Source organism: Jaculus jaculus, chromosome 18 (assembly GCF_020740685.1).
Source record: "Jaculus jaculus isolate mJacJac1 chromosome 18, mJacJac1.mat.Y.cur, whole genome shotgun sequence".
NCBI classification, from domain to species: Eukaryota; Metazoa; Chordata; class Mammalia; order Rodentia; family Dipodidae; genus Jaculus; species Jaculus jaculus.
In genome coordinates, this window is record NC_059119.1 from 8,791,219 (window position 1) to 8,804,442 (window position 13,224).

Here is a 13,224-nt window from a genome sequence, read left to right on the forward strand (position 1 = left end):
CTGGGCTGACAGGCTTTGCAACAAATGACCTTTAATCATTGAACCAACTCTCCATCCCAATTTTAGCATATATATACATATATATATATATATATATATATATATATATATATATATATATATTTGGGATATAGGACAAAACTTACATACATGGAAAATTTGAATTAAAATTGCATATATCAAGTTCGAGGCAAGGGATCATTTTATCTTTTGCTATGATAATGAGCTATATTGACCATATATCTGATAGATCATTATTACTAAACAAAGATATTAGCCACATAATAAAATGTTAAAGCAATTTTGTTTGATTTTTTATTTTTATTTATTTATTTGAGAGTGACAGAGAGAGACAGAAAGAGGCAGAGAGAGAGAGAGAGAAAGAGTGAGAGAGAGAGAGAGAGAATGGGCATGCCAGGGCTTCCAGCCATTGCAAACAAACTGCAGACGCGTGTGCCCCCTTGTGCATCTGGCTAACGTGGGTCCTAGGGAGTTGAGCCTTGAATCAGGGTCCTTAGGCTTCACAGGCAAGTGCTTAACCACTAAGCCATCTCTCCAGCCCTGTTTCATTTTTTATCTGCTAACAGAGTGATGGCAACCAGTTTTGAACACTGAGAAGCTTACTTCCACTTCTTGTGTGTGTGTGTGTGTGTGTGTGTGTGTGTGTGTGTGTGTTACAAACTCTTTCTTGTGGAGTACAAACATGACTTAAATGTAGCACCTCATACCAATGTTGTGATCATAGTGAGACTTTCTTAACATGGTTATACAACTGAGACATAGAAGCAAGCTTCATTAGTCCTGGCAAACTTTACCTACTGAATTCCCACAAAAAAAAAAAAAAAAATCACTTGGATAAAATGAGAATATATATTCACAGAAGGTAGGAAAAAGCACACAGATACCAGATATAAACCAGATATAAGAGAGAGATACTGAATAACCATGACTCAATCAACTTCCCAGGGATGTGCCTATGTTTCCATAGTAAGCAAAAAAGCATGACTATGGGCCCTGTTTCTGTTTATGTGTCTTGACATAGGGTCACATCCTGCAGCCCAGACTCACCTGGAACTTACAGCAGTCTCCTTGCCCCAGCTTCCGCAGGGCTGGGATTACAGACTATATAAAGATGGCCAGCTTTATAACAACAATAACATTGAGGGGCGAGTTTAGAAATACTAGTTTAACATCAGGAGCTATAGATACAACATCATTATCTTTCCTTAGTGCATTTTTGTGTTTCATTATCTTAAAATATTTCAATGAGATGTTGAAAATAAACAGGGGGGCTGGTGAGAGAAAGAGAGTGAAAATGAATCAGTGCCTCCAGTTGCTGAAAATGAACTTCAGATGCATGCACAACTTTGTGAATCTGGCTTTATGTGGGTACTGGGGAATCAAACTTGGGTCATTGGTCATTGCAGGCAAGCACCTTAATGGCTAAAGCATCTCAGTCCCCAAAATAAGTATTTTTAAAAGTAATCCATTCTTGCCCCTTCCTCCCATTTCACTAAACAGTATACAGATATTACAAAGTTAATCTGCCTTGTACCACATGAGCATAGATGGCTTAAACATGGAATTCAAATACTTTAGGAATCATCTATCTACCTTCATTCTAGTGTGTAGAAGAAATGATAAAAAAAAAACAAGTCTACAACAGCTGATTTTGCAAATACATAAAGGTTTAAAGGTTGTTACAGGAAGATTTATACCATAGTGATTTATAAGAAGTGATGAACCCTCCCTTGTGTGTTTTTTTTTTAATTTTTATTTATTTATTTGAGAGCAACAGACACAGAGAGAAAGACAGATAGAGGGAGAGAGAGAATGGGCGTGCCAGGGCTTCCAGCCTCTGCAAACGAACTCCAGACGCGTGCGCCCCCTTGTGCATCTGGCTAACGTGGGACCTGGGGAACTGAGCCTCGAACCAGGGTCCTTAGGCTTCACAGGCAAGCGCTTAACTGCTAAGCCATCTCTCCAGACCACCTCCCTTGTTTTTGAATGAATATAAATCCAAACATGTCAGGAGGTATCTTGGAAAATTGTTAACAATGGAATTTAAAAGAGGAATGTCATTTCTTTTCTGAATAATTTACAGCATTTACTGTCTGGCTGTAGAATATAGTTACTTGTATACCACCATCAAAACAAAACTCCACTTGTGTAATTTTTAAACAATCAAAAAAGAGTATGGGCAAGAATAGAATGCTGTTTTACAAATGAATGCAGGTGAAGGCAGTCATCATTCCCCTAAGCACATTAGACACACTTTCCATGTTTAAGTAATATGATCAGAAACCTAGGGGTACCACAATACAGCTAAAAAGGAACCTGGAGACTCTTATATTCTTAACCCCTCACTGGTCTAATTATATCTCTAGAGATCACTGGCATTAATAAACATTTATAAGTATCTAAGCCTTTGGGTAATTTATTTAATATGTATGTTTATAAAAGAACTATTTTTCCCCCATGAGTATATTTACTTCACCGGGATAAATGCCAAATCGTGCAGCAACAGGATGCAAGCATGGGCCAGATAGTCTAGAGATAATCTGTGTGACACAGGCTGAGACCGTGTTTCCCTATGTATGAAAGGATGCTCAGGAGCCATGCGAATTCAGATGTTAGGAACTGTGTGGCTGTCCTTCTGAGCAGAGACTTACCGGTGCTTGTAAGGAGGTTGACATTTCTCATTACACCTTCCGTGTAGGCGCCTGGTTCATAGCTGTCCATTTCACCTGTGACAATGTGAGCGACTCTGGCGGCCCGTCCTCGGATAGCACCTGCAGCTCGGTCTAAATTATCAGCATCGTGGTCTCTCAGGGCAATGATGCACTTGTTGACATCTTCCAGGATGTGGCTTTCTGTAAGTAGATATCTCAAATTAGGTGTGAATACATTTTCATTACACAGCTATGGCATATTAAATTATGTTCACTTCTGACTTCAGACAGAGTAGATTCTGAGAATTAATTATGAATCAAGGTTACAGAATTATTTTCTTATGTATTTTAATATTAAAAGGCAAAATCTATAAGGTATGAAATTTACTTTTAAAGACAAATGTTTTGGGCATGGTGCTACACACACATATTAGTCCTGTACATGGGAGCCTGAGGAAAGAAGGTGGAGAGTTTAAAGCAAGCCTAGGTTACAGACTGAGTTCAAGTACTGGGCTGTGCAGTGAAACCCTGCCTCGAAACACCAAGGAATAAAGGAGAGAAGACGTGATTGATCCATGGTATACTAAATGCTATTCCCAGTCACTTACATTGGACATGAGTGATCTATGTGAAAATTAAGGGTTTTGTTTTTGTTTAAAATTAAAAGTAAACAAGGACTTGGGAGATCTCTTGGTCGGTAAATTCTTTTTTTTTTAATTTTTTTTTGTTCGTTTTTTATTAATTTATTTGAGAGTGACAGAGAGAGAGAAAGAGACAGAGAAAGAGAGATTGAGAAAGGGCACGCCAAGGCTTCCAGCCACTGCAAACGAACTCCAGACGCGTGTGCCCCCTTGTGCATCTGGCTAACGTGTGTCCTGGGGAACCGAGCCTTGAACCGGGGTCCTTAGGCTTCACAGGCAAGCACTTAACCGCTAAGCCATCTCTCCAGCCCATGGTCGGTAAATTCTTGTCCAAGCATAAGCATATGAGTTACAAACCCAAGCACCCACATAAAAGGCCAAGAGAGTAGACACACACCTGCCTTCCTTGAGCTGGGGAAGACAGAGACAGAAGAATTACCTGGCTCACTGGCTGTCTACTCTAGCTGAGTTGGTGAACTCCAGTTTCAGTGAGAGGCCCGAGTTTCTTAAGATACACAATGAAGACACCCAGTGTTAACCCCGGGTTTCTACAATATGTGAACATGTATATGTGCATGCACATACACACATATACACCACATACCAACTGAAAGAAAATTTCTAATGATATCAACATTAGCTCTGAATAAAAGCAGTATGATGCAGATTATAATGACCTTTGAAAATATCACCTTCATTAAATATATGAAGAAATTAAAACATGGAATTCTATTTAGCTAATATTTAGCATTAAAAATTATACACAAATCTCTAAGCAGGTATGAAAAATATCAATTTTTTTCTGTTGTGAAGCAATAATTTTGCAAGTTGTAAACACAAAAACACCCAGAGAAATTTTCCTACTCTGAAATGTCTCTGGACCACCCACCTCCTCCTCCTTGTTTCTTGGCATAATTAGGAGGTGAAGACAGAAAGAGGTTATTATCTGAGTTCAACCTGTTCTTTATCTATGAAAATGATTAATCATCCCAGATAAAACTCATAAGATGATTTGAACAAAAACATCTGATATCCAAAGACACAGGCAATGGCTCATGAATGTTTCCTATTACTTTTGTTGTTTCATATAGGGCCTCACTAGATAGCTCAGGTTGGCCTGGATATTCTATCCTCCTGCATCACCTTGTAAGAGTGGAATTGTAAGCATTATATGGACACACCCACGTTATTCTCAAGATATCAAAAGAATTAAAATAGAGGTCATGGTTTGGCTTCTGGCTTTATCACATAAATTCCCAACTTAACATCATTAAGGATTCTATTACTTCAAAGCCCACACAGAAAACAAAGAACACTCTTGTTAACTCTTGCCCCTTATCTTTTTTCCCCTTCTCTCTCTTCTGATTCTCTCTGGTCGGCTTGCTACATGTACTGACTGTCTGTAGAGAAGCCACAGATGGTAAACATGAATGGTGTGGCTTCCTTATTACAGTGTCACTGAACTTCCAGAACTATCCATCCTTTCTCTGGCTCTGCCTATGTGCATTTTAGAAAATAGTGACATAAGCAGATGCCCCATGTCTGCTTTCCAAACTCTTATTAGTGCTTCAAGACACTACTTAAACCATTCTTTTGTTAAGAAAAGGTGCCCTCTTTATTCTCTACAGCATATACTTGGTTCCACGTTGTTTGACATCCCCATGAAACGGTCTGTCTGCCTCCATGAGACAACCTTGCCCTGCTTTCACAAGGGAACTATAAAACCACTTCCCTACTGTCCTTCAAAATATATCTTAGCATGGGAATGTCTTCCTATTTCTTAAGGTTATATAAGGAATACTTATTGTTAGACTAACAAAAATGCATACTGAATGACTCACCTGTAAGATACACATGGAAAATTACATTCCCCATATTCTAATTACAGGTTATGAACATAGGCAGACACATTCACATGACTTGAATTTCAATGAATTTAAGCCATATTAAGAATATTAGGTTCATTTACATGAAAAACATTAAACACTGAATAAATTCACTATAAATCCTCTAGGGTTTAGAAGCAATCTGTAGTATTCAATTATGAATATATCATTAAGGTTCATGATAAACCTAGGAATGATTCATTTCAAAAGAATACACAAGGGAATCACCACCATCATATTTCCCATGGGACCGAGGTACAAGTTCCACTGTAAAAGGTGTAATAATCACCATGTTTTTAAAAGTCCACAGATATAAAGTTTAATGGCACATTAAAAAGCTACCATTTCACAGGGACACACACAAGGTCTTTTCAAAAACAAACACAATAGGGCTGGAGAGAAGGCTTAGCAGTTAAGGCAGTTGCCTGCAAAGCCAAAGGACCAAGGTTTGGTTCACCAAGACCCACATAAGCCAGATGCACAAGAGGGCACACACATCTGGAGTTCCTTTGCAGTGGCTGGAGGCCCTTGCACACCCATATTCTCTCTCTCTCTCCCTCTCTCTCTCTCTCTCTCTCTCTCTCTCTTTCTCTCTCTCTCTCTCTCCTTCCTTACCTAATTCTGTATCTCTCTCTCTCTCTCAAATAAATAAATAAAGATATAAAAAAGAAAAAGAAAAATTTCATATCTTAAAAAACAAACACAACATTTGTATAAAATGAATGCGTAATCAGTGTTCAGTACAGATACTTAAGCTTATCTAGCACAAAACGAGACATCTCTTACACACTCCCAAGACTCGGGGACCATTGTAGAAGAAGCAGTGGAAAAAACGCAAGAGTTGAGGGATGGGGGAGGAGTGCTTCCAGTCACAAAGTGTCCATTGCATTCATGACCGCACAGCAGCTGTCATTACCTGAATAAGACCTGGACACTGTTGAGCACATCAACACATTGTCATGGATGATAGGGGAAAAGTAAAAAAAAAAAATGATATCAAAATAGAAAGAGTCTAATTAGAAAGAAGAAGCAGTTTGGTGAAAAACGGATGGGAGAAGAAACAACAGAAATAAATAGAAGAGATTATGATCAAAATGTATTATGTATATGTATTAAAATCATCATTAAAAAGTTGAAAATTTAAAAAGTTGATCACATCACTATTTTTCTCCCTCATCACTAGTGTATAAATACTTACGAAAAAAAATGCTTATTCCTAAAAGGTTAATTATCTAATAAAGTCAATAATATCTGTTCATTGAGATGAAACCATGACTCCTATCACTTCTTTTTCCTAGAAAGGCTTACAGGTAAGCATACAAAGACTATTCAGTCTATTCAGTGATGACTGATTGAGTGGTCACATCCTCTTTGGAACAACAATGGACTAGATCATCCGTGCACTATTTAAAGTAGAGAAATACATAAAACAATTATTTTTGGTTCTTTATTCTTTTGCCATAGAAAAGGTTATATGGATATTGACTAGTGCAGTAACAGTATCATAAACTATAGTTATAACCATGCCTATGGTAGTTTGAGTGAAATATACTCCACAGCCACGTATGTGTGTGTGTGTGTGTGTCTGTGTGTGTGTGTGTGTGTGTGTGTGTGTGTGTCATATTCAATCTCCAGCTTGCTGAGCCTTGCTAGAGCTTGGATTTAGATATTAGTTCAGCCTAGTGGGTGTTCACTAACTAACTCACTTGGGACCATTTACGACTAATGTAGATATAGGACGTAGGTTTATTGCTCAGTCCTGTCATGTTTTCCCGTTCATGATGAAATTTCCCCTCAACACTGTATACTGAAATAACTCTTGTGCGCCTACCAGCTGGCTTTGATCAGGTGTTTTGACCCAGCAACGCGAAGGGAGCTACTGCTATGTGGAAGTATCATAAAGGTAATCTTAACATGCAAATAAAAGTCATATGTGAACACATACGTATAAAAACATAACAGTAAAATATGAGGCATTTACCATATAAGCAGAGATAGTCTGTGGCTGCTCTAATGAGAATGTGGGTTATGATAACTAGATGAATTCTGGAATATTAAAATTAAATGTAGCACAAAGATATTTGAATTTTTGCTACTTTCCCATTATTATGACATTTTCCCTTACTCCAGAAGCTTCACGAAATGCTTGAAACATTTACTTGCATGAAATTCTAAACACAGAGTTCCAGAAAGAGAAACTCGAAATGTTGGGTGCCTCCCACATATGCACAGTAGAGAGACCTGAAACTGATTTCTTGAAAGCGTTTACCTTAGTCTGCATATGTCAGGGGAACTGATGGAGCAAATAGCCTTCAGGATTGGTGTGCATGTTTATGCCTAACCATACATCCCACAAACATCAAGCATCTCATATAAAACTCTCAATGTTATTTCCTTTCAGATTTTACTGATGGGATTGTTTTTTCTTATTAAACATAACCAGATTAGGAATCCTACCTCTGATTCATGTTTTTTCAATAGGTGAAGTACACAGTATTAAAAATCATATCATGTTTAAATGTATAAGAAAAAATAGGATGTTTTATTATAGACCAAAATTTTTGAATAATGTGCAGTGAAGCATTAACATATAAGGAAAATTTGTCTTAATGCTATCATTGCATTTACTTAGCATTTTTATTTTTTATTTGAGAGTGAGGAAGAGGTACAGAGAGAGAGAGAGAGCAAGAGAGAATGGGCATGTCAGGGTCTTTAGCCACTGCAAATGAACTCTAGAGTATGTGCATCCTGTTCATCTGGCTTACATGGGTCCTGGGAAATTGAACCTAGGTCCTTTGGCTTTGCAGCAAACTGCCTCAACTGCTAAGCCATCCCTGTAGCCATCCTGAGATACAGATGGTAGCTTCTAAAAATGGTAGGAAACAGTCATAAACAGGTAAAACATGACCTGATCTATCTCCTAAGGACCATGAATCTTCTGCAAACGCCTTGTGGTAACTTTAACTTCCATTACTGTGGTGAGCATGGCACGGTAAGATTAGAAAAACCATTCACAAAAATTCCAGTAGTTTTTCTTACTTATTCACCTTTCTCTAATCAAACAACTTAAAGGTCAACCTTATTGCCTCAAGGAATGTAGAAGGACAAAAGAGGTAAGAATAAAAGTTACCTTGTCACCATTTGGCCTCCCAAATAGAACTGTATAAATCAATAGTCCAGACAACAGACTGAAACTATGAACATATTTTATTTGAAAAATCTAGAAGTAAAAGTTTCCTTTTCTTTCCTAAAGCTGGATTTTCAACATATTAATTCAAAGCCTGAGGGGAAAGAACATTTGTGCCCTCACCCATCAACTGAAATGTCATACACATGGAGACTTTTTTCTCTGATGATCTTGACACACAAGAAAATGTCTGAGGAGAAGGAAAGAATAAGAGAAGAAAGGCCACTATACTTTTTCATAAAGAAATTAAGTAACAATGCAAAATAGAATGACTGCCCTAAATTGGTAAGGTAGAGGTTAACTCATTTTATCTAGGATATGTGAGCTTACAAAGCAAGTTAAGCTGTAAAAGCAATATTCATTTTCAAAACCCTGTATCAACATCTAATAATTTAAATCACATGACACAGAAAGATAAAGGTGAACCAATGTTTAAGAAGCACAAACCAAACTATAGAAAGAAAATTTTCCCTTAGAGAGAGAGAGAGAGAGATGAAAAAACACAAAAAAGAGAAGCAAATGGAATTCATCAGTGAGCTAACTGTAGTTTATGCATATGTTTCAGTGATTGCCAAGATTTCTGCTGGACATGAATTTGATCACAATGATTAATCTCTCACAAACATTTCAGCAACTGCTACTGGGAGACTAACAAGGACACACAGTTAAATGTAAAACACTAAAAATCCACATATTTTTTAAAAATCCACATATTTTAATGTTCTAAGTCCCTTCTCCTGTTTCTTTTCTATGTCTGTTTTACTAGATATTATAAAGTATAGATGACATAACAGATAAATGCAGTCTCCACCTACAAAGAGTATATAATGAGTTTATAGTTCAGTAAGTAGTTCAGAGTACTTTGTCCTACATTATTTCTTATTTTTTATTATTATCTTAATTTTTGAGGCAAATAATCACTATGTAGCCCAGTCTAACTTTGCCTAGTCTTACATTCATGATCCTCATGCCTCAGTTTCCTAAGTTTTACATAAAGTCATGCTTAAATCATTTTACAAAGTCTTATTCTCCTCCAAATAGACAAAAAGTTTGCCCATAGACAGACACCTACAGACATACTCCTATATTTATGGGGGAGAACGCTGCCTCTAACTATTAAACGACATTAATTTTTGTTTTTAAAGGACCTAACCAAAGTTGTAGAGTTATTTTATATAATTCTCACTGTTCCATTAGATATAAGATGAAATTCTCCAGATTAAAATATCTGATATATGACTACAAACTGAGCATGCTCCAAAATGTGTCTGCCTCAATAATGTTATGTTAAGTGTCTCCTACCTGAAAAAGTATCAATGTCTCCAAGAAGGCCCCTCTCTATTTTGGGGGGAGAGAACACCATTTTGACAATTATATTTAGTATTTGTACTTACCAAAAGAGCTTTCTCCACCTTTTATCTATTCCTTATGATTTTGGCTCAAAATACAGTTACAAAGATTGTAGCCTTTTTATAATTTAATGAGGTTTTGTTAGCATTTATACAAAATTGTGCATAGTTTCTCTTCATGACTATTTAGTTATTACTCACTGAGCTTTTAGACTGCTCAGACTTACCAGTGACAACCATCAAAACAAAAATAATACCTCAGATTGCAATTTTCAAAATAGTTATCAACTATGCTTATAGTAATTCTAAAGTCTTTATGTGTGTACTCTTCTACAGAAATAAAATATAAAAAGAGCCATTGAACCATTCAAACTTCTTTCAGAAAGCCTTAAGCAGACACTTTAAAAAGTTTCTTCTGGGAAGTTGCTAAGAAACTTATGAAAAGCTTAGGAATAGGCATAATGGAGTAGTACTTATCTTTTCAGAGTCCTGCCAGGTAGACACTGATAATCAGACTTCTCTGACAACTATATAAATCCCTGGGAAATATGAAACTGCATTCCACCAGTGATTGCTTCTAATTGTATAAATTATAATGCTGTAATAACAGATGTTCACTTTCTTTAAAAACTCACATCTGTGTATGTGAGTGATAGCATAGCAATTCAACTATTTGGGATTTGATAGAAATGAGATAAACTTTTTAAAGGAAAGATAATTAAGGCTGGAGAGATTGCTCAGTGGTTAAGGCCCTTGCCTACAAAGCCTAAGGATGAGGTTCCATTCTCTAGGTCCCACGTAAGCCAGATTCACATGGTGGCACATGTGTCTGCAGTTCATTTGCAGTGGCTAGAGGCTCTGGCATGCCCATTTTCACTCTCTGTCTCTATTGTTTTCTGTCTCAAATTAATAAAAACAAGCCTTTAAAAATATTTTAAGAATAAATGAAAGATAATTTGAAAAGTTCAGATAACTTGAATTTTTATTGCTTGGTGACACATTAACCAGTTTTATTTCCAAATTAAAAAAAAAATAACATCATGCAACCATTCTTTCTTCCTCCTGTTCTTTTTAAACCAGCTTTATCTTCTTAGTGTTTCTCAGAAAGGAGATTTTGACGGAAGCCCATTGTAAATTTCTAAGAGTTCTATTTTTAAGTTTGGAAAAAAAATTCTTAGACTACCTGCTTTAATTAGGAAGCTACTAATTTTTCTAGTAGGGCTCTATAGAGGGGAAAATATAAAGTGAAACATACATGTTGAATCATAGGTCTTACCTTAAAGTATAATCTTGGAAGTAGTCCTAAAGGCAATAGAGGAAAAAGCCTAAGTGAAATTTTGTTGGCAAGAAAATTTTAATTAAAAACCAAAATAACAACAAATGATAGAAGATGGGGCTAATTTGGCTTCATAAAAAATGAAAAACTATAGGGATGGAGAGATAGCTCAGTGATTAAAAGTGCTTGATTGCAAAGCCTGACGGCCTGGGTTCACTTCCCCAGTTTCCATGTTAAGCCACATGTACCAAGTGAGGAATGAGTCTGTTTGCAGTGTCACATGCCTTGGTGTGCCCTTTCTCTCTTTTGCCCCCCCCATAAATATTTTAAAATAAAATTATTTTTAATGTAAGATTTTACCTTGCTAAAGATACTGTGAATAACATAAAAGGACAAATCAGAGAGTGTTCTATCCAAGACACATGTTTAACAAAAGAGTGGCATCCAAGGGTTAGAAATGATGCCTCAAGCTCAGTAATGGTAAAACAAGCAGTCCAAGTGATACTGAGAAGATGTAAGCAAACGTTTCATCAAAACAGTATACATATGACAAATGACCATAGGGGGAAAGGCCTAACATCACATATCACCAGGGAATTACAAATATAAAAACTTACTACATTCTATAGAAGTGACGAAAATCTAGAACGCTAACAAGACCAAATGCCATTGACAGTGTGGAGAAGCAGGAATGGACCATGACTCCTGGAAGGGATCAATGAACATAATAAGGACCATCAAGAAATACAATGGACTAGTATAGAAAATAATATAAGTAAATGCATTATCAAGCCACAGAAAGGCATGGGGGAGACTTAAATGCTCACATGAGCACGATCTGGAAGGGCCACATATAGTGTGGTTTCAACTCCATCACATTCTAGAAAAAATCCTATGGAGACAATAAAAAGTTTAGTTGCTGATAGAGGCTCTGGTATGAGGTAGTGGGATGACTTAAGTGGAGCCCAGATTTCCAAGTTATCGAAACTCTCTGGAATACACTTTATTGGTGAATACTTATCAATATCATAATATGTATACATATGTGTGTGTGTGTGTGTGTATACACATACATATGTATGTATGTATGTATCAGATATGTAGTTTAATGTTTGTCATACCCATAGAATTTACAATATAAATAAAACCCATAACAAAAGTGAGTCTTTGTTCTATATTCAGTTTCAAATCTGCATTGAACATTTTATAAGCACTGAATAGCTCATATGCTCATAAGAGAATTAATATATATAGACCTATATATTCAATAGCATACATTAGATACAGATATCTACAAGTAGTGTTGTAGACATTTTGAACATCTTTCCCTTTTCAAGGCAATTAAAAAATGTCTGTGGGCTGGAGAACTGGACGAGCAGTGAAGGTGCTGGAAAGCCTAACGTCCTGGGTTCCAATCCCCAGGAACATGCAGAACCAGAGGCCCAAGATGGAGCATGCATCTGGAGTTCCTTTGCAGTGGCGACAGGCCCATTTTCTCTCTTTCTATTTGTCTCTTTCTCCTCTCTCTCTCATAAATAAATATATAAAATATTTAAAGAAACATTTGTTGCTCTTTCCCCGCAACATTTCAAGCTTTCACACATACTTCTAGTTGTCAACTGGTTTACTTTGACTTTTCAACAAGTATTATTTGATTGCCTATGTTTTCAAGGTTTTGTGCTATGAAAACATATATATACTAAAAAAGAAAAAAAAAACATATACATCATGGCTTATTTAATTTTTTTAAACTGTGTTCCAATCATGTAGCCCTACTAACTTTGAGCTCATGATTACCCTTCCTCACCCTCTCGGGTGCTGGAATCGTGGGTGTGCCACACCATGCACAATGCATCATTTCTTTTTGTTTTAGTTTGAAAAAAATGCAGTTTTGTTTGAAAAGCAGATTTGCAAACTTCACAAAACACCTGTGTTGATTTTTAACTCAAAACAAAGTTTTGTCCAGCATGCAAAAGGACCACAAATGCTGAAATGTCCTGAGCATTTGAAATTTGGTGATTCTATAAACATGCCATTCTTTGTTCTAAATATGTGATGGGAAAATTTAGGTCTAAAATATTTTCTAAATTGTATATATTGGAGCAAAATATATTAATTATACTGTTATGATATATAGTTGCAATTATACATGTTTTCATACTAAATTCAATTGGATATCATTTATAATCATTTAGAAGGTTAGTGTTAATGCA

General features: G+C 36.4%; 1 protein-coding gene across 1 annotated transcript in view; it reads right to left on the reverse strand.

The window, feature by feature from the left end:
• Ctnna3 (catenin alpha 3) overlaps positions 1 to 13,224 on the reverse strand; it is a 1,402,587-nt gene that overhangs the window by 348,969 nt on the left and 1,040,394 nt on the right. Inside the window, exon 12 of the mRNA XM_045137244.1 lies at positions 2,673 to 2,873. Coding sequence (XP_044993179.1) covers positions 2,673 to 2,873 — 201 coding nt within the window. The remainder of the gene's footprint in view (positions 1 to 2,672; positions 2,874 to 13,224) is intronic.